This window comes from Oxyura jamaicensis, chromosome 6 (genome assembly GCF_011077185.1).
Source record: "Oxyura jamaicensis isolate SHBP4307 breed ruddy duck chromosome 6, BPBGC_Ojam_1.0, whole genome shotgun sequence".
Taxonomy (NCBI): Eukaryota; Metazoa; Chordata; class Aves; order Anseriformes; family Anatidae; genus Oxyura; species Oxyura jamaicensis.
The window spans coordinates 3,935,907-3,959,300 of NC_048898.1; the positions used below are offsets into that span (position 1 = coordinate 3,935,907).

General features: G+C 38.8%; 2 protein-coding genes across 8 annotated transcripts; one reads left to right on the forward strand and one right to left on the reverse strand.

The window, feature by feature from the left end:
- Positions 1-725: 725 nt before the first annotated feature.
- On the reverse strand, positions 726-8,072 carry HNRNPH3 (heterogeneous nuclear ribonucleoprotein H3). 6 transcript variants are annotated; one of them, XM_035330620.1, is made up of 10 exons: positions 7,930-8,072; positions 6,678-6,813; positions 6,021-6,159; positions 5,316-5,458; positions 4,778-4,864; positions 4,353-4,471; positions 2,910-3,045; positions 2,555-2,635; positions 2,385-2,471; positions 1,645-2,068 (listed from the first exon to the last, which is right to left on the reverse strand). In XM_035330620.1, exons 2-10 carry the CDS (start codon positions 6,793-6,795, stop codon positions 1,992-1,994), a joined length of 987 nt encoding a protein of 328 aa, XP_035186511.1. In that variant the 5' UTR covers positions 6,796-6,813; positions 7,930-8,072; the 3' UTR covers positions 1,645-1,991. The 6 variants fall into 6 exon arrangements, with proteins under 6 accessions (XP_035186514.1, XP_035186511.1, XP_035186512.1 ...); XM_035330621.1 differs by having other exon boundaries at positions 1,645-2,103; positions 5,271-5,458; XM_035330617.1 differs by having other exon boundaries at positions 5,271-5,458; positions 7,930-8,071.
- A 437-nt stretch (positions 8,073-8,509) lies between these two features.
- On the forward strand, positions 8,510-21,495 carry PBLD (phenazine biosynthesis like protein domain containing). Of its 2 annotated transcripts, none has more exons than XM_035330624.1 (9): positions 8,510-8,745; positions 10,760-10,859; positions 12,101-12,199; positions 12,757-12,866; positions 13,026-13,055; positions 13,549-13,637; positions 14,825-15,003; positions 16,800-16,981; positions 17,085-17,925. In XM_035330624.1, the coding sequence occupies exons 1-8, from the start codon at positions 8,662-8,664 to the stop codon at positions 16,979-16,981; spliced, it is 873 nt and encodes a 290-aa protein (XP_035186515.1). In that variant the 5' UTR covers positions 8,510-8,661; the 3' UTR covers positions 17,085-17,925. The 2 variants fall into 2 exon arrangements, with proteins under 2 accessions (XP_035186515.1, XP_035186516.1); XM_035330625.1 differs by lacking the exon at positions 17,085-17,925 and adding an exon at positions 20,899-21,495 and having other exon boundaries at positions 8,548-8,745; positions 16,800-16,862.
- Positions 21,496-23,394: the final 1,899 nt, after the last annotated feature.

Genomic DNA, 23,394 nt, shown 5'->3' on the forward strand with positions numbered 1-23,394 from the left:
CTGCTCACTTGCCTCCTGAAAGTACGCTGATCTGAGGGTGTTTTCAGGTGGGTTTTGTTTTTATTCCTCTGCAATTTAAATATCAAGTTCCTTGAATGGTTCAGTACTGAGTGATGCTCTTGTTACAGGATGAAGTATTAGGGGGGAAGGGGCAGTCATAAGGCATTCACTGTCCCGTACACAGTTTCATTCAAGACTCACATGGGGTGTACCTTTTGTAACTTAGACTTCAAACTACTTTGTATAACCAAGTAACTCCCCCTGCTCTCCAAAGGTAAGTCTTAAACTAGTGTTTAAGTGTTTCTCCTTGGAAAATAGAACGCAGAGTGTACTTGATTGAGGAAAGGTTAGAGCTGACACTGTTTTACAGTATTCAGATGCTGTGCTTATAGACCAATCTGTAAGTAGATGTGCTTTACCTGACTCTAAGATATTTTATCCTGCCATTGGATTAATTTTTGTCCTGACCTTTGTTACCTTAGTTTTACAAGACATACAAACCTAAGCAACTGACCAAGAACCCCCTACTTAACACTGTGAGCACCAAGTTAAAAACAGAGTCCTGCACCATCCTTTGTATGATTTCAAGCCATCTTTCCTCCCCTTCCTATCCCAAAGTAGTGGGAAACTTCCTATGGCAGATGCCCCTTTCAGCTATTACTTCCAGTCACTTGGACACAAGCACACACTCTCTAGTGAAATAAACTCCATTCTACTCTCTCCCACAGTAAGACATTTATTACATATATAACACAGTACTAGCAAAACAGGTGACAAACTTTCAATACCCAAGATCACATTTGACATTTGAAGGGAGGCATTGAGGACAAAGCAGTTAGTTTGGGAGATCACACTGGCTCAGAATAAATACCTCGTTACACATCAGCTATGTTAAGTGTCTTCAAACAATTGTTTCTTACACATCTTACATGTCACAAATGCACAAAAACTTTTTTCAATGTGTTTGGGGTTGTGTCACTCAACAAATATTGGGCTTACAATTGTCATTTTAGAGACCTGGCTTCTAACAAACTCATCCATAAAATGGGTTGCCGAGTTTTGAACAAATACAGACAAATCACCTATGTGCACTAAAGGAAAAAAAGCTCAATGGTGTTGAAATACAAGTTTGATGAAATGAACTTACATCTTGCTTCAAAATACCCCAGTCTTCCTAAAAACACCCAAAAACAGTTTGTGAAAGAAAAAAACTAAACTTGAAATTAACTAGTATTTGACCTATTTCATGTTAGCAGAAAGCTGTGCTAGTGTTTTAGCTTGATTAGCAACTCACTTGCAAGTTAAATGTGTGAAATGCAGCATCTGGAGTTCTACAGCAAAGCACAGAACTACTCTAGCTTGGTGTTGTCGATGCACACAACTTTGGAACTAAGCATTTATGCAATTGTGCATTTGAAAAGCACAGTAGATTCTGATAGTACAAGAAAGGAAGCTGGAACTATGACTTTTAGCTCCACAGCTTTAGCTTAATGCCATGTTGAGAAATTATAACATACAACTTATCAAAAGGATTTAGGAAAGAGTGTTACCAAATAAACTAGTCTATTAATCTACCTTTTTTCCCCTTAAACAAGTGAATTTTTCAAACTCATTCACTACACCAAGATTACATAGAACTCAGTGTTCATAGGAGTTACAGTACAACCACCTTTATTGAACCATAGTACAACATCTTAAACCGACTGTTTCCTGAATATGTAATACATCCTTAGGAGTAACTAGTATAAAAAGTATCAACATCAGTGGTTTGAATATAAAAATTTATTTAAAGTCAGAGTATGCAACAAATATAACCTACAGAAAACAGATTTTCCCATCACAATCTGTTGCTTACCAAATAATATTGTGAAAACACATTCCTTCAGTCATTATAAAGTTCTTAAAATACAAAAGAAATTAAATTTTGTAAGAAAGTCTAGTAGACCAGAGACTGTTTCTTCCAGGATATTACGCAGAAGCAAGGCTATCCTTCAATACATTCCACGCCATCCTCCTCCACCCATACTGCCTTGCCCATAGTATCCTCCACTATTTCCACTGCCACGACCTGCAAACAATTGACACAAGGTCACGTATACATACCTTAAAAAAAGAAAAGAATGTGATGGTAATACAGAACTGTTCAGCACCAACTTAAGTGATACTAGAACAATAATACTTCACTCACTATTTTCCTAAACAAGCATTCGCTACAGTAGCCAAAAGTATTAAAAAAAATGTGATTTTTAAGTAAAACCAATGCCCTCCCTTCCCTTTCTCCCAGCACATACTACAGCACCCAGAACCCACCCTTCCAGATCCTCTGTCGGAAGACAGATGTAGCAACAGTCAGAAAATAAATTTTAAACAGAACATCTACTTACTGTAACCACCCAAGCCATCAGGAGTTCCGTACCCGCCACTGTAATTGCTACCCATGCCCATTCTACCAACAGAGCCGTAACCTTGATCTGAAAAGCAGAATGTGCACCATTACAAGCTGGGAACCACACTATGTTTGGCGAAATGAGCTAAATCTGGAATTGATGCATACCCATGCCATCTCTGCCATAGCCTCCCATTCCAGAACCACCTCCAGCAGTTGAATTCAGGAATAGTTCAATATATCGATGTTCTGTAGGAAATCAATAAGCTAAGTTATATTTTGATTCAGAAAACAGAAAGATTCAAAGAAAAAAAAAAATCCATCCTGCAGAATTAGTTGGAAGTCCACAAGATTTTTTTTTTTAAGATGACCAATCAGTCGTTATTCTGATCAACAGCAAAAAATACCACAATTTATGTATTTAATGCAGTGTAACTTGAGTTGTATTGAGTACATGCAGTTTACCTATATATACCATACCAAAGCCTGTGAAATGAAAACCTCGTCTGAACACAACACTCACGCATGTGATTCTTATCCTTTGACATAGCAGCTACTGCATCCTCATGTGTTACAAATTCCACATCTGCCTCTCCTGTGGCTCGTCCATCTGCCCCAATATCGATGTGAACTCTTATAGGATTCAATGGCGAGAAAAACTAAGAAGAAAAACGAAAAAGTCACATGAATTTAGATTTTAAGCCAGGTACATTTTTTGCTGTCCAAGGGATTACAGCACTAAGCACTAACTAATGATTTTGTGTGGTAGGATGAGACAAATTGAATTACTCATTTCCAGAGCATTAATTACAATCCCTATTATAAAACCTGAAGAACTCCAGCCACAGATCTTAAGTAGCTCTCTTTAAAAACAGAGATGCAAACCAAAATACCTGCCCGCATACATCTCTTTAAGCAATACGCTCTAGTAAGATGCCACCCTGGAAAAGGAAAATCGTGACTTCATTTTCAAAGAAGCAGAGCCAAATGAAGATCCTGAAATATGGGACATGTTTATGGAATAACAACAACAAAAAAGCTCTTTATCAAATTTCCTTCCCACAGAAGTCATCGGAAGGATGCAGTGGTGTATCTGACCAACTGCCCTTTTAATAGACAGTATGTGCAAATGAACTTTTAGGATAACTATTGATGGACTACTCATCATGCTTTCAACTTGCAGTAATGTGCTCTGAATCAAAGACTGAGGTCTGACCTTTGTTCTCGAAGAGGAACTGAAGGAAACAACCAAACTGATGTTACAACTCACTTTCAAAATACAGAGAAAAAAGAAAACGAGCACAATCTGATGGACTTCCACATATATACCAGATACAACTAATAAAGGTGTCCCCCTGTACAGAGCCTATGGTTAAACCAGGCCCACCGTCCCATAAAACTTCTCTCCTTGTAATCACAATTGACATCCACACTGACTCAAGAATGTATTCCCAAAATGCTGCATGTGGCCCTTTATCTGCCCCCCTCATGTCTTATGAATAAACGAGATACCTTCCCCTGGAATCAAACACAGCTCCCTACAGTCTTCCCACCTTGTCCATCCTAAAAGAAGTTTCATGTCAACATACGAACCATAATTGAAGGTTCACATCTACTATCACACTTCTACAAAATCACAGGTAAGCTTAAACTTCTGAAAGTCTTAGAATGAAGGTAATGATTGCAACAACTGTATCCATCTTTTAAGGAAATGAAAAAGCAGAAAAGTACAGAAATTGATGTTAAAAATAATCTGACTTCTTCAGTAACCTTACCACAGTCATTACCTTTATAAAAGCTCATTTGTTGTGAAGTTCTGCTGAAGTTGCATAAATAACCATGACTTCAGGTAGCAGATGTGTTGTAACAATCACTCACTGGAGAACCGTAAATTAGTTTGGAATAGGGAAGACAAGAACATGTAAACTCTTGTCGTTAAAAAGCCATTTTTTCCTACTGTACTTACATTAGCAATGTCATTTTCTGTTGCTCGAAAAGGCAGTCCTCTCATGTGAACAAAATGACCACCACCATGGAAACCTGAACCTGCATCTCCAGCTCCACCATAGCCATGTCCTCCCATGCCTAGAAAAACACAACCAAGAAAACACACCTCGTAAGTACATCATGAAAAGCAAGAAAAGCGATTGCTATTTTTTTTCTGAAAGTGCTGAGTTTAGGCTATTGAATTAAGCTATTGAAGAGGTTTACAATTCTAGTGTATCAACCTGAACACTTATCTGTGTATTGTTTCCCAGAGATTCAACTCCCCTTTCCTAAATAACCTTCTTTCTTTACAAAAGATTTTGATACAGAAATCCACGACTTCTGTCTTGAAAATACTGTCTTACAAGTCAAAGATAAAAAATATTTTTAAACACTATTTTTTACCTCTCCCATCTCTCATTCTGTCATCATAGCCATCATTTCCGTAGCCATAGTTATTATAGCCACCATAATCATCAAAGCCACCATACCCTGTACAAGTGACAGAAAGAAAAAGAACGATTACATTGTTACTGAAAACTCAAAGTGATGCAAAATAATTATTTTTTCAGTCTTTGGGCACCAAGATGTCTGTGTTTGTCTCGACAGACGGTTAAAACCGGACTTTTGAACAGCATTCAAGTGCAGAATCCCTTTTATACCATAACAAGACCGAAACATGCAAACAAAATATCAAATTCTAATGAAAATAAAGTTTTCAAATATTGTCCATTACTCTTAAATAGAAAGCTGCATTTTTTGATATGTTACAAGTAATGTTTCTTTTTAGAGAAGTGCATCAAACCTAGTAGGAAGCTACTGCCATTTCGTTATTTCTTGACAAATATGTCAGAAACATGAAATTGACAACAGAACCTCTATCATTAGATAAACATACCACCGTCATATCCACCACCTCCTCGACGCATTCTGTCATACATACTTCCACGCCCAGCTCCATAATAACCCCCTCTTCCTCCTAATGGTCTATCATATGGTCCAGGTCGCTGTTGTCCCATCATTCTTCTTGGCAGGTCACAGAATCCTCTGATTTCACTCTTACTACTTTTGAAGATTTCAATATATCTGAATAAGAGAGGATTTTCAAGGTACAAGTAAGAATGCATGCGTAAACTCTTGGAATATTATAAAAGGCCATACTAAGTTTTCTACAACTAGATGTACAATGCAACAAAAATGACTAAAAATACCATACAACTTAATTTTCTCCTCAAAACCATAAGAATCTTTAGTGTATCAAAGAAAAACTTAACAATAGCAAAAATTACTGTGTGAAAATTCTAGCTGTACAAATTAAGCATAGACATGTTGTCTTTCCCGTATGAGAAAGATACTGGTGTAAAAAACAATGTCTGGCTATAGTAGCACTTAGCACAAATTACCCTACACATGACACAAATGACTGAAACAATTTTCTGAGTTTAGCAATCTACATTCACAGAGTAATACTGTCTCCCCCACCCCCCAAATCTACCGTATTTCCCCAGTTAACTTAGGATCAGTTACAAAAAAATTCTTTAAAATAGCCAGTTCCATATTATGATCCCCAACCCCCCCAAAAGCATTACTGACCCACAACCCCCAAAAAATAAAAAATTAAACACCATCCCAAACTCTCCATCCCCACCTGTGCCCTATTCTTTCCTTGTGTTTCCCCAGAGCATTTTCTGCTATCTCCTTTGAAGCAAACTGCACGAAGGCCTCCCCTGTGCTTCTCCCCTGGTAGTCCAGCGTCAATGTTATCCCATTTGGCACGATTTCCAACCCTTTAACCCAAGGACAAATAACCCCATCAAGGGGAACAGTGTTAAAGGCTGAAACATTCCCATCTGCAGCAAATACTTTAAGCATATCTAAACAACAACAACGAAAAAAAAAAAAGTTTCCCCCATCACCCAACAATACAAGCCAACGATCTTTCATTAAACATTTATGGATTTAGCCATACTTGTTTTCTGTTTTAGTTATGCAAAAATACAACCACCTAGGTTACATGAAGAAGACATAGCTACCAATCAAGCAATTTAACTGCTCCAAATGCTAACATATAGATTATCTCAATATGCATAATACATTTACCACCTCGACAAAAATAGATACATACTCAGCTTTACTACATCTACAGTTACTTGTACTGTAATTACAGGACATAAATCTTACTTAAAGTAATCTAATCTGGCACAATCCCTCCCCTCCACCCCATTAATGGGCATTACAAATTAAAGTGTGTAAAACATCGATACAAGAAAAGTCAGTCTCTATACTTTGACTATACTAGAGATACCTTGGAAAAACTGAACAATCTCTTCTTTGCTGCATCCAAATGGCAGGCCTCGAAGTCGTACCACTGTTCCATCGTTAGTTGTATCATTTGGCCCGTTGTGTTTTCCGGTCCAGTCCATTTTTATTTAAGTTAAACACTATCAAGGAAAAAAAGTTAGGTTTTAGATTCCATACGTACCCAAGTCTGCCCCGCCAACCTCAAAGGAAAGCGAGTAGTTTTCCTCCTGTGAACTAGTATTAAGTATTATTATGGATGATAAGCTTTATTCCCGTTACGCATTTCAATATTACTTTGTTCTATCTTAAGCACATACACGCCTAAAAACATCCTCAAGTCTGATAGAGAAAACCGCACGTAGGGAGTGCGCTAAGTGGGCTGCAGCAGCACTCGTTATTTACTCAGAGCGCTCCGCGCTAATCCAGGAGGCTTTTGTTTTTTAAAGCGTGACACTCGGAGGGGCAGGAACCACGCAACGGCTGCGGCGTGGAAACACAAGCCTTTCCTTTGTCTGCGAACCGAGCGCCACGGGCCACGCTCTGGGCCCCTTTTTGTGCGCGCTTCCCCCTCCCCTCCCCGGCCACGCGGTGCAGGGCTTTATTCCGAATTCAAGGAGCCCGGGGTGGCGCCGCGGGATCACCTTGAGGGGCAGGGGGAGGCGGCCGCCTCCGCGCCGAGCCCCCCCCGGCGGCAGGTGCCTGCACGCCGCCCTTGGCTGAAGGAGGTGAGGGCGCGGGGAGCGCCCCGAGCCCACCCCGACGCCTCCACCGGGCTGCGAGCGGCCCCGTCCCGCCGCCAGCCTCCCCCCCCGCAGCGCCGGCCCCGCCGCCCGCTCCCTCCCCGGCGCCATTTAACGCGCCTCCCCGGGGCCCCCTCACGGCCGCCCCTTCCCCCCCGTCTCCCCTCTTCCCCTCGCCGTCCCCCCGGCACCTCTCAGTCCCGGCGGAGCCGCCTCAGCCTCCCCTCAGCCGCCTGGGAGCCCCCGGGTATCCGCTGCCCGCCCGCCGCAGGGCCGCTGCCGCCCTCCGCCTCAGCTCCGCAAAATGGCGGCCGCGCCGTGAGCGAGGCGCCGCCGAGCACCGCCCCCTCCCCCCCCCCTCACCTCCCTCAGCCCCTTCCCGGCCGCAGCGAGGGGCCGAGGGGCGGAGGGGTCCGGCCCGCCCCGGGGGCGCTGCTCCCGCCGCCCCCTCCCCGAGCGGCCCCAGCGGGCTCTGCTGAGGCGAGCCCTACCCTCCCGCCGCCCCCCGCCGCTCACCGGTAGTCGCTCGCACAGCCCTCACGCGCGCCCCCGGCAGCGGCAGCTCCCTCCCGCCGCGCAGGAAGCTCCTCCTCGCTCCCGACCGGCCGCCGGGCTCCGAAGCGACGCAAGCAGCCGAGGCGCGATGGCGTCCCGAGCGCGCAACTATCGCGACAGCGGCGCCGCGCTCCCCTCAGCCCCGCCCGGGCGACACACGGGCATGCGCGGCCGGCGGCGAGAAGCGGCAACAGCGCATGCGCAGCGCGGCGGGCGGGGAGGGGAGCGCCCGCTCGTTCCTCTCCCGAGGGCGGCTGAGGGGCGCCGGGGCGCACGCGCGCTGCGCCGGGCGGGCTCGGCGGCGGCTTGGCGCCAAGAAGCCCCTCAGAGAGGGGCGCGTGCGCCCACTAACGGTCGCCCCCTAACGGTCACTGCTAACGGCTGCGCGGGTGTCGCCTCACGCGGGCGTCGCCTCAGTGCGGGCGGCCGTGGTCTGTCGGATATTCGGGCGTGTGTCCCTCCCGCTGTGGGTTAGGGAGGCAGGACGCCACACAGAGGTTAAAATCTGCCGTCATGAATCAAAACCGCCGTTGGGCGCCCTCTATGTGCTCGGAAGTGACGAGCAGCACCCCGCTGGCTCCTACTGTCGGTAGGGAAACATTAACTTCGGAGTTGGGCTCCCTTCAGGGGGGTAGAACGGGTTAGAAAGCATCCTGACGAAATCCGCGTAAAGCTAAATAGGCGCAAGCAGCAATGCAGATTTCTATTTTTACGGTTGATGCTTTTACAAACAGGCCCTTTTGTGGAAACCCTGCAGCAGTTTGTCTGCTCGAAAATGTAAGTTTTTTTTTTTTTTTTAAAGTCAACGTAAGTTGAAAAAAAAAAAGCGTATGAGGGGCTGCAGTGGTTTTTACCACTCCTGACCTGAATGCTCAGTACCGAATAACAGAATCAATACTCAATAATTTTATTCTTGACTGAAGTTTTATTCGTTTCTTTGCTTTTACTGTGGAAGAAAAGTATGTGTGAGGGGAATCTGTAGGACTGGCTCTGGGTCACTGACCGTGCCCGGCTCAGCTTTTGCCAGGTCTAAGAAGCCAGCTTGCAGTACTTCAGAGCAGCCTGGTAGTTCTGCGGCGTTCAACAGCAGTCGTTCTCTTCATGAAGATGTTCTGAACAAATGGTTCAAGTTGTTATGCTGTTGACAAGTTCTACCAAAACCTAGTTACTAAATAAGAGTAGGAATTTATACACCTTGTATTTTTATGTGGTATCACTTGCTCAAAATTTAAGTACAAAAATAGAAATAGTCAGTGGTAGTAGTTTGTTTTGACCACATGAATCCTGCCTAAATCTTTGTAATCATGCCTAGATCTTGTACCATACAGCATACTTAACCAGCTCAGCTAAAGTTGTGATAGAGAGTATCTCACTTCAGAGGCATTGTAGCCCTCTGAAATCTAACTGCTCCCTCTCAGAACTAACTTAACTTAAAGTTATAAGCTTCTCATTGCATTTTTCTATTAATTTTACTTTATTACATCAGTGTATTAAGAGGGCAATTTGCATGTTGCCTTTGGCGTGGTGAAGTTTTAACTTTTTTTTTTTTTTTAACTTATTTTTTCAGTACACAGCACTAGAGGCTTTAGTTTCATATTAAAGCTGGTGTTCTAATTAGTAGTTTTATTCTATGCTCCAAAAACACATGGTGCAGATAACAGCAATGTTTCTGTTCCCTTCAAAGGCTCAGCATGTGCTTTACAAAAACTGTTCGGAGTAAAGAATGGCAAAGCAAACTCTTTCTGTGTTTCAGAAGTGCCACAGGATGGCAGTATTTCAATAGAATTCTAATATTAATAAAAAGTTTTGCTGGGCAGTGTTCTGGTTTGGTATCTTTGGAGTAATTAACAGCAAGAATTATTTTCCTGGAATCAAGGAGACACTATTGGTACTGTAAAAGGTTAGGATGTTGTTTCACTGTATAGAATTAACTCTTCAAGGAGAAGGTCTATTGCGCCCATTGGTAGTTTCGTATCTATAATATGGTTGAAAGGATTAAAGTTATTAAGGGAAATAAGTAAAGTTAGCAGGGCAAAGTTCAACCTGCCAAAGTTCGGACTTGTTCAGGTCCACTTAGTACATCATCGTTTGTACTTTGAAGACCAGATGGTTATATCTGGCCAGTCTGCATAACTGTGGGGAAAGAACAATGGAAGTGAAATTTCATACTGTCACTACAGCTCATGTGTCCCAGTATCAATGTTCACTGGTTTAAATCTGCAGGCAGTTAGAGCAGAATGTAATGAGCCCAGCATTTTTGTTTTTTCAGTTTATCTCCTCTCAACTTCTACTGACTTAGCATGTTGTTGCTGTTGTTCAAAGAGTAATATTGAGGGTACAGCAGTAAGTGCTGATAAGCTGCTGTGGCCATTGCCCTAGGTGTTACTACATACCCTTTGCTGACATTGATTTTTCAGAGTTACAGAAGGAGGTTTTAGTTTTTTAGTTTTTGATTGTTTATAATTACTTCAGTATGACTTTCATCATAATTAAGAAGAAAGATGTACTCATTAAATGGCTGAGTGTAGTATTTTTGTAACTATATTCTTCATGTAGTTCAAGGATTTGTGAACTTACAGAATATATACTGGAAATGCCTGTGTACAGTGATTGAACTAGTTAACCTATTTTATGCCAAGAAGTGTTTTTTTTTAACTGTCAAACTAAAAAATTGAACTAAAAATTAATCTGCTTTATTACAATAAAAATTGGGATGACTGCATTTATCTGACAGAGTTTGATTTTGCTTTTCATAGCCTGCTTTTAAATGGATTTGTCACTTCATTGTTAGCACTTGGATGAAGGCTTGCACCAGAAAATTGCAACAGAAATGAATCTTTCTGAAACTGCCTTCATCAGAAAACTGAACCCTGCAGATGACTTTACCAAAAGTGAGTGGTTCTGTTTAAGCACCAATATTGCTTTCAAAAGAATAAGAAGATACTGTGGGTTACAATAATAATATTAAGCTTTTTGCATACGGATTCTTTAAAGTACTTGTTTTGCATATCAAAATCATTTTATAATAGGCAAATATTCATAAATGACAACATTTGTATTAGTATCTTTCACTAAGTAAGCAAGTTGTGTACAGAAAATCTCCTGAAAGTGCTATGCAAAGATCCTCCTATTAATACTTCTATTTCTACCAATTATCTCTTGAGATAATTCTATTATACTGCCAGGAGAAGAGAGACAGAGCTTATTCTGTATGCACAGGACTGCAGAGTGAGCAGAATCTGGCTTGGCTGTTCAGGAAATCATCACCAGGGTAACTGTAAGCTGTTCTTTGAGTTTGCACAAAGTCTTAGAAACTGTCTGTAGAGCCAGTACCTGAAAAAAAAAAAGGTTTCCAGCAAAAACAAGGAATCCGGAATTGCACAAACAAACACATTAGGCTGCTTGTTTGATCAGTTTGAGTGGACAGAATTCACTAATCTTCTTTGGTAGGGCTTGTATATGTGAGGGGTGAGGAAATGGGTAGATGCTGAAAAAGGCAGAAAATATCAGACAAACACAGAGCCCAATCATAATTGCTTTGTGGATTAGTTTTCAGATGAATCAGTTTGCTGATTCTACTCACTTTGCAGCTGTGTTATCCTGAAGATAGATTTCAGATTAAGGTACTCTGTTAACATCTAGTTATCTTTGATTTTTTTGATTTAACAACCAATTGAAATCAAATTTTTACTGAAATAAATGGTTAGAATACATTAGTCTTTTACCACTGTTAACTGATAGTTTAAGTAGTTTAAACAAAATATTCATAACTGATCTAGCTGAGGTATAGATTCCATTATACCAGCAAAACTCTTTACTGGTGCATTGTGTTTTATTCATGGGGCAAAATCTTGTTTTACACTTGTTAGCAAGGAGCTTCTCTACTCTGCAAATTCTTTGTCCTTATAACAAAGTAGCTTTCCTCTCTTTGTAGACTCAAGTTGTAGTCCTGGCTCAAAAGCAATGGCTATTCCAAAAATCAGTACAAAATAGATTCCTAAAAGGGTGCTTGAGACTGTGACTGATTATAACATGCATTTTGACTTAAATGTCCTTACTCTATATAAAGTTTTTGAAATAAATTGAAGAGGAAAAAAAATTCTTCTACTAAATAACAAACTTTATTTTTAAGGTTCCTGCTTTGGACTCAGATGGTTCACTCCAGCCAATGAAGTTCCTCTGTGTGGTCATGCTACACTTGCCTCAGCTGCTGTTTTGTTTCACATACAAAGTATGTGAGTATGTAACAAGCTATTTGTTACTATAATTTTTCATTAAAATTTGTTTCTAATTAAGGAAATCTCTCTTATTTTCTACAACGAAAGCGGTTAAATATTCAGAACATTTAGAGAACAAATGTGGAGATACCTTCAGTATTGTCTTTTATCAACTGCTCTGTAATTGTAAGGTTGTAGTTTGATGTCTGCACTTAGGATTCTGATGTCCTGCCATCACTCTTGTTAAAGACTAGTGCTAAATATCGAAATGCCATGTTGGAGAGGTACAGTAGAGTTTGATGAAAAGGGAATATCTCCGTTTCTGATAAAAGGAAATGCCCATTTATTCTAGGTACATACAGGAAAGACTTACTGGCAGTTGCTGTATTCATTAGCATCAGCAGCTTATTTACTAAGTTAGCTGGGAATTTTGTCCTGGAATTCAGGTTTACTGTAGCTATTAGGTTTTTAGCTGTATAACTAACTTTTTTGAATGTACTAGACTAAAAGCTATAATAATTTTAATTTAAGTTCTTAGGCTTGACAATGTTGCAATATTATGTCTCTCTAGAAAACACAAATTCAGTTCTTACTTTTGTCACTCTGAGTGGGGAATTAAAAACGAGACGAGAGAAAGATCGTATTGTCCTGGACTTACCACTTTACTCAACCTACCCACAGGTGAGTCAAAATTTTATTTATAAAAGGCTTTCAAGGAAAGCCTGTGTTTATGTTTGCATGGGTGTATGTATATCTACCTATCTGTAGCCAGATAGCTGTATAGCGTACATGTTCTATCTTTTACAGTTTTTCTTTTTTTCTTTTTTTTTTTTGCTTTAGGCACTTGAGGAAGTAGGAGAGTTAATAAAGGTAAGTAGAGAGATGTGCTCTTAGAAAAACATTTAAATTAGCTATACTTGTTTTTATATATTAAAATGGCTGAACAGTGATGTGACGTTGCTTGAGGTACTTAATAGAGATTCATAAATTCTGAAAACTCCTGAGTCCTGCAGTTAAAGAAATTGAATTCTCCAAAATGCTGCAGTTAACCTTTTTGTCTTCCATTGCTGGTGCTTGGCATATATTTCAGTGTATGCGTGTGAGGGCACTCTGGTGTCCTTGCCCTGTCCTTAGTTCCTGGATTTCTTTCTAAGTTGACAAACGTGGAGCTCTTGGCACCTGCCCGTATCCATTCATGCTCTTAATGAAATTAATGTTCTTGCATGTGTGTTCTCAAGGGCTGCGTCAAAGACCTTGCATGAGCCCTATTCTAGCAGAGAATTTGTTTGAGGAATATTTTAAGGAGATATTTTATATTCAGATGACTCTGTTTTTCTTTGTTCCTTTACCTCTTTTTTACCAGGCAGCTGTTGGTGACATGATCGTTCAAGATCTCCGTTATTCTCCTGACACAAAGAAGCTCCTGGCCCGCCTCAGTGATGCTTATGAAAGGTTTCTGATACTTCTTTGAAACAAGCATGCAGAAATTGATTCCTTTCGTTTAATCACTATTCCTTATAGGCTAGGCTCATTTACATTTTTTTAGAAACAGGTGGAGATTAAAAGCTCTAATTTAAACTCTCACGTTAAATAATTTTGTAATCTTCACATGTGAGTTTACAGAACCAGCAAAGCAAAACAAGATCAATCTGAAACCTATCTTCAAGAAAGGGAGATGTATGAAGCACTTTTAACAACGTTGTTTGTTTTTTTTTTTTTACCATCCCTTTGAGTCAAAAGTGGTCCATGAATCTAGCGAGAAACTGGGAGTCTAGCTTCTCAACTGAAGAACTATTAGTTGTAGAGCTATAGAGGTCCGCATAGTGAGACAAGACACATTGGCAGAATGCCGTGGATTCACATGCCAAATTGACTGTAATCTGCTTACACATTCTTTACAGCATCATAAGTACCTTAACAGAGGAAATTCCAATTCAATTGATTTCAAAGCATTTGTTAATCTCAGAGATCTGAATTTCATTGTTGAGTATGATTTGTGTGTGTATATATATATATATATTGTCCAAGCCTGAATTCTTTAATCAGGTCAAATTGCAATTGTTTTTACTTGAAATTGGCCAAACTACTGTTTATAGAGTGAGGTAATGGGGAGATTAAAAAAAAAAATCAGCTGAATACTCAGTATTTTTACTATTTTAAGACTTCAGTTTTTAGGGAAGTATCTGCAGCTTCACAGAGACTGAGAGAATTGAGACTGTTGGAGAGTGCTTTACAATTCTCTGAAGATCTGAATAGTATTAGTTATTTCCTTTTTCTGGAAGCAGGTGGAGTGCTTACACTTTACATTCTGTAGTGATGAAATATTTTGTCCAGTGATGGAAAAATAGAAATGAAAGTGTACATTTCTAGAGCTTTTTTTCTGGGCATTTTATTTCTGTTTTCATAAATAAGAAATACATGGCTTGGCCTTTTTTCTCTGCTTACTAGGAGTGTAGTATATTCAGGGTAGTCTTATGTTGAAAGACATTGGGAAAACAATGCTAGGAATCCTTTGCTCCAACACTTTGTTGTGGCTGTTTTGAAATTGTAGATAAGACAGTTTTGTAGCTTTCTGATGCTTTTCAATACTTGAACTCACGTGAAATTAAGTTTTAAAATACTCTATAATTAAATTCAAGGTCTGTGTTGGAAAAACTGCAAGTGAACGCACAACAATTTCTATCAGCTGAAAAGACTGGAAAGGTGAAAGGACTCATACTCACTCTTAAGGGAAACTCCAGTGGAAAAGATAAAGGCCATGATTTTTACTCCAGATACTTTGCACCTTGGTATGGAATACTGGAAGACCCTGTTACAGGTGTGTATTTGCATGATAGATTAATTATTCTTGTTTCAATCCAGTTAAAATGTTCTTACTAAACTTCATGAACTGGTACTTTAGAGTCTCTCTTATAAATTACTGCTTTCTATGGACAGCAGGAAAACTTTGACTGATGCCAAACTCATTCAGAAAAAATCAGCTTCCTGCTGTTAGGAAGCCAAGTCAGATGTTTCTGCCTTTTTTTTTTTTTTTTTTTTTTTTTTTTCTCCCAGATCTTTTCCCTGAAGTATTACATTTACAGAAAAGCAAGGGAGTGCTTTGTTATTGAGCAAGCACTGCAGAAGTTCATATCCACTTCTTTCAGTGTTGTTTATTTTTTTTGCGCTTCAGCTGAAATGGCTTTCTGGTTTAAGAACATTTTATTGTGAGTATTCTCAGTGCTGCAAGTAATAAGAACTTAGCTAGGTATATTTTTAGAGGCAGAGACACTAGTTCGAAGTCTTCCTTTGATGTTCTGCTCCGTAGATGTGATAATATTTGCTGCAGAATGATCGAAGTAATATTATTTGCCTAGGTACTCCTTAATCACAGGTTAATTACTAGTCTGATGAGAACTCAGTCAAAAATACTCATTAAGTGTTTTGCTAAATAGATGAAGGCCTTTATTGGAATAATGATAGTTATTCTGCTCTTCTAGCAGAATGGTTTGCATGTAAATACAGACAATGTTTTAGTTATTAAACTTGCAGTCCTGCTTTCCTGTTAAACCAGGGAACAGAGTGGTGGATGTATCTGATCCCAGAGCTTGTTCCTTAAGATTTGTGAGAAGATTATTATTATTATTATTATTATTATGTAGGAAAAGCTACATGTTCCCTGAATCTCTGAGATTCTTCTAGGCTTGTAGCTCACAGTTACTTGTCTTGCATCTGCAATTGCCCTTTCTTTTATAGAAACAAATCACTTCATTATACTGCTGAACTGTACTTTTATGTGTTATGACTTTGTATTATCTTTCTTCTGTGAGAATTTCTTAATTGTTACATGTCCTGGTGTCCCAGAGCCCTGATAATTATAGTTAGTTCACAGTTGGGTTTCCAGCAGAGTGTTTTTGCCCCTAGCAGCTAATGTATATTGAAGCAGCATGTCCAGCTAAAAATCCAATAAGTCATTCTACATTTTTAAGCCATCTGCCACTCAGGAAACAATAAGTTGGTCTACCAGAGGCTGTAGTGAGATCTTAAAAGACCACCGTGAGTTACATCCTGATACTTAGTGGTCAAGACTGAAAAAAAAAAACACAGAGGTTTGCTTGTGAAAACTGTTAAGAGAGGGAATTCTTTCTTTTTTTGCACATTGACTTCTATCTACCTACTCTTAAAAAAAAAAAAAAAATCCAAAATCTATTTTTTTTTGTGGGTAGCTGTTTGTGTTTAATTGAATATTATGTTTAGATAAATAGTATTTTTAAGCCTAATATTTTGAGATTCCATTGTTAGGAAACTTCACTTGTTTACCAAAAGTGAATACTTTGGCTCAAGTGTTTTAATCTGTAGTGTCTGTTATTCCTACCAATTGAGCCTCTTTTTGAAGCCCTTAGGCAAAATTTCCACTGAAGTCAGAGGATGAGGAAGTAATACTGCTTGATCATAAATAAGTGCAATGCCAAAGCTTTAGGTTCTGTCTGCTCTGCAGACTTCTAGGCGTTTTTACTCTTAAGTGCACACAGGTGCCACTTGATTTGTGTATGGTATTTACATTTTGAATGTGATTGCTCTATAAAATATTGATTCTAATGTAATTCTGTACTTTGTGTTCTAATTTCTTTTCAGGATCTGCCCATGCTGTTTTAAGCAGCTACTGGTCAGAGCAGCTGGGGAAGACAGAAATGCTTGGTAAGAGGGACTGTTTTCTTGGAAAACTGTCCATTTATTTAAAAGCTACCAACTTTAGAATAAATACAATTATAACCCCAAAATATAGTAATAACTCCCTATCCATTTTCCCATCATGAGTAGAATAATGTATAATAATTTTGTGTGAGATAATCTTTTAAAAATTGCTTGGTTTCCTGCCTACCAACGTGACACATGTTTGCATAGAATCTGAAGTGTCAGTTCTGGATCCTAACTCTCCTTAGGTTTTGATCTCAGCTTTTGTATTTTAGCTGTCATGACCTTTCATCATGGCTGAAGCATGGTAAACTTCAGATGATATCCTAGTAGTCCCCTGTCTCTCTCAGTGGGTGGTGATGACTGTGTTAGAAATACTGCTTTTCTGTGCAGTTGGCATCAATTGGTAATGTTTAGTCTAATCAGAGATTGGACCCTTGTTTGTAAAAGTAAATGCTTTTCCAAACAGCCACCTTGAATATAAGCCTTCCTATATTTAGCCAAATGAATCTCAGAGTGGAATTTTTCTGAGTGATAATCTCTTTAAAGGATCTGTTAGCCCTCCATAGCTTGGCATGATAATCCACAGTGACTGAGACCTTCTCCATCATGAATTGAAGGAAACGTTTATCAGTCTGTTCCAAGGTCAAGTTTGCATTTACATCATACAGATCTATGATAATTACCATAAAGTTGAGGATAAAAATATTTTCTGAAGAAGAACAACTGTTTTTGGTATTGCATCTTTATGGACTGGCTGTTTCTCATAGGATTTGTTTATTTCAGTCTTTAATGTCCAGTGCTGAAAGTCTTCCTTCACACCTGTCAACAGTGTTTCTAAACAATCAGACACAATTTCTGTCTGTATTTTTATATGGTACTTTCTACTTCTATGTTTACATTTGTTTCATATGTGCCATGGTGTTTCCTCTTTTAGAGAAATTATCTCAAGCAGCAAAGGCAATTTATACTATAATCTACTCCCCTGGTATTTTTAGTGGGGAAAAAACAAGTCCCATCTTCCCATAGGCTAGATTTTTTCATATTTCATGCATATATGAAAAATACTTTAGTATAGATGAAAATAAATTGCCACTGGATAGTCTTCTTATGAATAATCAAGTATGTATCAAGCTTTTTCAAATTATTACCACAAAAGAAAGTGTGTGTGTATATTATATATATAAAATAAAAATAAAATCAGTAGTGGCAGTAATCAGTAGTAGCAGCAGTAAATAATATTGCAGCAAATATATATATTTGTCTTACAGATTACTAAAAACATCACTAGTAGAGTAGCAAATGTACTTGTGGTTGATTGCTTATATACACAAATATATATTCAAAATGTTACTGATAGCAAGCAAGTACAAATTCCATTTGTAATTTGATTATTTGTAAAAGATAACATCACCAAAAATTTATAAATAAAAGCGTATTTTGACTCTGTAGTAACTTTCACAACAGCTTGTGTAATATCTGATATCTTTTATTGCAAGAATTACAGCTTTCTTCCAAATGAAAGATCTGTTAGTTCCGAAATAGATTAGATATGAAATGGTATAAAAACAAAGAACATTACATGTATTGTCAGCTCTCTCTGAGTTTTGGGACCTCTAGGAGGAGGTCAGCTACATCTCTGCTGAAGTATCAGACATAATATCCTGTGCCTAGGTTCTCTTCTATTTTTATTAGACCAAACTGTCAAACACTGGCAACTCCTATCAACTACAAAGAGAATTTTCAATTCTTTTTACAAGGTAAAATGCTTTAATCATTTTTCCTGGAGGTGTGTAAATATTCTTGTGTTTAAGCTGTGTTAAATGAGAATTCACGATCAGTCCTTACCTTTTTAATTTGAAGAGTCCCCTTTGGGACTCTTTGGGATCGGAATTTTGGCCAAAATACTGGTTATTTCTAAAAACAAGTATCTTTTCAAGAATGGCAGTTGTTGCTGATTTGATGTCATTATCAGGACATCACAAAGAAAATCCATTAGTCCTCAAATTTTGTAACCATTGGTCATTTCGATGCACCTACTCTTAAGAAATTCCTCAAAACAATAGGTTAATATTGGCACAAAGTCACTGGCCTCCTTCTGAAGACAGTGGTGCAGATCAGCATGCTAAAGTTCAGTCTTTGTACATACTCTTCAAATTTTCCCCTCTCTCAGGTGAATCATAAAAGAATTTAAGGCACTGAATTCAGCTGTGATACATTATTTCTACAGATCAGAATGTACATACTTGTATTTTTACCAGGAATAGTGTGTGTAGTATGAGAAATTCCTGGTAAATCCACACATGGAAGGGATGTGCAACAACTGCGTGATCCAGAAAGTGTGTGTGCACATCAGAGATGCTTGAATCTCTCTGAACACATTGCTATTAAATAAAATCATCTAGTTAATGAAGTATTCCATGCAGGTCTGTTTCCTTTCAGACACAGTGTGAAATATCATGTTTTTTGTGTGAGAGAAAGAAAAGATAAAGTAACTATTTACATTCAGGCTTGCATAAATTCTGTCTTTTTTTCCTTGTATTTTGGAGGTTTCTTTGAAAGTAAAATAAAATGTATCAAAAATACATTTACAGTATACAAAATACAGTATCAAAATAGCCTCAGTAATCTTGCCATGAAACAGACAGCACTAGTTCCACATTTAAAGAAAGAAAAACAAAAACCAGGCAACCTCTGAAGATATGAAATAATTTAGCTCTTTTCTTTAAATCTGCTGTCACGAGGTGGGGAGGGTTTAGCTGTGTATCCACACTTGGCAATAAGAGTTTATCAAATTTATCACAGTATGGACTATTCTAATTGAAGTCATTAGTCCATAAATAGGTATTGTTCTGATAAGTTAAAAATGATAGCCAGCAGTTCTATAAATAAAGAAGACCAGAAAGTATCAGTAGCAATTATTATAGAGCTCCTGTTCTTACTGGTTTTGGAGCCTTGGGAATCTGATATCCTGGTATAAGTAAGAGCTTTCTTGTCAGCTGTGGCTGAGAAACCGTCTTAAAGCATACGGTGTATGTGCCATCTGTTGGAGATCCTGTACTCTGCCAGGAACTGAATGCAGTCTCTACCCAATTACAAACTGGGGAATTGTGAGGAAAAGGTTTGCTCTGAGCAGCCTTTGTAGTTGGAATTTCATTGAGTAGGGAGACTGAACATCAGTGGCTTGTCTCAACCATTTACAGCCTTTTACAAAAACAAAACGGTATGAAACTCTAACCTTTGCAAGATGACTTCTTAACGAGAGCATTTGCTGATCAAGTAATTATGCAGCTAAAATTGGACTACTGAAACAAGACTACGGACTCAACATGCTAGCTAAGCGTTATCTTCCCACCTGAATATGACTTAAACAGTTTCAGCAAAAATGGAGCTTTGTGATTATTCACAGGTGGAAAGCTATTCTCTGTAAAGTTTATCTGGCTGTATTAAGTGATATTTTATAATTTCATGATTATATAAGTCAATATCTTTTTCCTGCCTATGTAACAATTTGTTCTCAGTTTTTGACAGCTGAAGCAGCATCTATGTTTCTTCGTAGACTTTTCCCACAAGTTACTTCATTTTTATTTACACTTTAACCTAAAAACATGCTTTGAACCTTGTATCTAATTGTAGTTCAATACTAGAAAAGTGGTTCTCTATTCTTGCACAGGTAAGTGTTCTTCCTTCTTGCTTATGGAAACTGTCTATCCCATGAATGGGTGCATTCAAGACTCAGCTAAATATGCAAAAGAAACTTAGTTGGCTACACCACAGCAAACCATCCTTCATTGCTTAGTACTACATAGTACTTCTGTCACATTCTGTATGTGTCAAGTTCTTGTCTGAGATAGACCCTCAGCTAATCTTCATCCATAAAGACAATTCATCCAGGTTGTCTCTGGTACAGTGACTGACCTGATGCTGCTTGCTTTCTGGAGACAGAGGCATCATTAGCCTGAATTTTCATGCATTTAAAAATAATAATAATTTGTATTATATACTAGAATTTTAACTCTGAATTCTTGTTTCCATTTAGCTTTTCAATGTTCTCGCCGTGGAGGAGAGTTGAAGATTTCACTGCGTAATGATGGAAGAGTTGAAATTGCGGGGCAATTTGCTATTGTGTTGCAAGGAAACTTGACTTTATGAAGAAACTGATACTAACAGTTTCATCTCTCACACCTTCATATTATTCCTATTGTGTTGATTATATCACCATGGTCATCAAAAATCTTTGATTACTTACTGTCCACCTTTAAAAGGTGCTTGAAAACGTTCACTTCTAATCTTCAAAGATTCCTGGTATTGTTTTCTTCACTTTCATCTGATGACTTCATATGTGCAATAATCTCAGAAGCTGTCCAAGGACAGCTCTCTAGTTTTTCTGCTCTAAAATTTTTCTTTTATTTGTTTCCGAATTCCATGTTTTAAAAGCCATTTCTGCCTCCTGGATTGATTTGTAAACTTACCTGATGGATAAAACAATCAAACTTCCCATATTCAGTTATTCTCCTTAAAATCTGACTGTCATCCTTCCAAGAAAAAAATCCTCTCTGCCACGTCTTGAGATGTTCCTCATGTTTGTTAATTTACTTGAATTAAAATATGAAGCAAATATAAAAGGCTTAAAAATGTGCTTTATGGTTCTCTTTTATGAACAGTATCTTCCAAAGACAAATGGTGTTGCAGTGGCTAATAGTACTGCTGCTTAGTCAATAGTTTAAAGTTTTAACAGAAAGGTTTAAGAGATTGACATAGTGATACACTTAAAAGTAGCTGAAATTTTAAAGAAAACTTTATTGGTTACTGTAATATTTACTTTTCAAAGACTGAAGATTTGCTCCTAAATTAAAAGCTTCTTCTGTAATGTTCTTCATAGAGCATACTGCTTCAGATGTCACTTTTTCCATTGTGTTCTCATTTTTCTCAGGATTTATTAGGGATATAATAAGTAACTGTTTTAGTTACTCTAGCTAAAATCCGCTTTCCATTCCAAATCACTTTTATCCTAAACTGAATTAGTTCTTCTTCTTTGTGATCTTTCAGGATAACATATTTTAAATTCAAAGGCATTGTCATACTGTGGAAACAGCTGGATGTTATATGCAGTCCTTTATAAATGATAAGGAACTTGTGCCAAATTACCATCTTTCCAGCTATCTTGAATTTTATCACAACTTGTAATTTACATTTTACTTAAGCCCAAGCAGCTGAAGGCAAGTAACAGTGTGAGAATCCTAGGATTTGTTTAAAATAAAAGTTTCTGGTTCTTGTAGCTGCTCAGCTACATATTGACAATGTGATTTAAATGTATGACAAAGATTGAGAGCAAGGTGGCAAGCAGATTTCCAAGTTGAAATGCACGTTCAGTATTCAGTCTTGCCTGAAGATCAGGGATCACAGAATCACGGAATTGTCTAGGTTGGAAGAGACCTCCAAGATCACCTAGCCCAACCTCTGACCTAACACTACCAAGTCCTCCACTAAACCAGATCACTAAGCTCTACATCTGAATGTCTTTTCAAGACCTCCAGGGATGGTGACTCAGCCACTTCCCTGGGCAGCCCATTCCAGTGACTAACAACCCGTTCAATAAAGAAGTTCTTCCTAATATCCAACCTAAACCTCCCCTGGTGCAACGTGAGCCCATTGCCCTTGTCCTGTCACCAGGCACGTGGGAGAATAGACCAACCCCTCCTCGCTACAGCTTCCTTTAGGGTACCTATAGAGAGTGATAAGGTCGCCCCTGAGCCTCCTTTTCTCCAGGCTGAACAAGCCCAGCTCCCTCAGCTGCTCCTCATAAGCCTTGTTCTCCAGACCCCTCACCAGCTTTGCTGCCCTTCTCTGGACTCTCTCGAGCACCTCCACGTACTTCTTGTAGTGAGGGGATGTGATGTTTGATTTACAAACACAGAATCATCATGTGCAAGACACAGGAATGACAGCAGTTCAACAGCAGTGTTGCAATGGCATATTTTTCAGTCACTTTGCCCTTGCCTTCTCATAAAGAAAAATGATCGCTTTCCAGCTAGTGACTTGTATTCACTTGAGGAGCAGTACTGGAAACTTATTTTCCTGCTGGCTTATGCAAAGAGCAAATCTCATAATCTGAGGTGCTTTAAAAACACCCCAGCACTTCAAGAATATAAATGAACTAAAGAAGCAATTACTGTTCACATGTCCGCATTTAATAAATATTAATTTTACTTATTTATTACCCAGGGGGACTAATAACGAACCAAGCCATCTAAATTTTAGATATATCTGCTATCTAAATTTCCTGACCAAACCAATATCCTTGTGGCTTGATGCTTTTTTTTAATTTTTACACTTTGCTGCTACTTAGTCTTTCTTTGTGTTAAGGGTAGAAAAATCACCAGAGCTCAGGTGGGATACTATGCAGTAATGTGCTTGTAATCAACAGATTAGTTAATCAGCCATGATTTATTAATGATGAATTAATTATTCCTGATTGTGCAGTTCTGCTGCCTAAATGGAGCTTTAAAGGAGTTATTTTATTAATCATCATTGT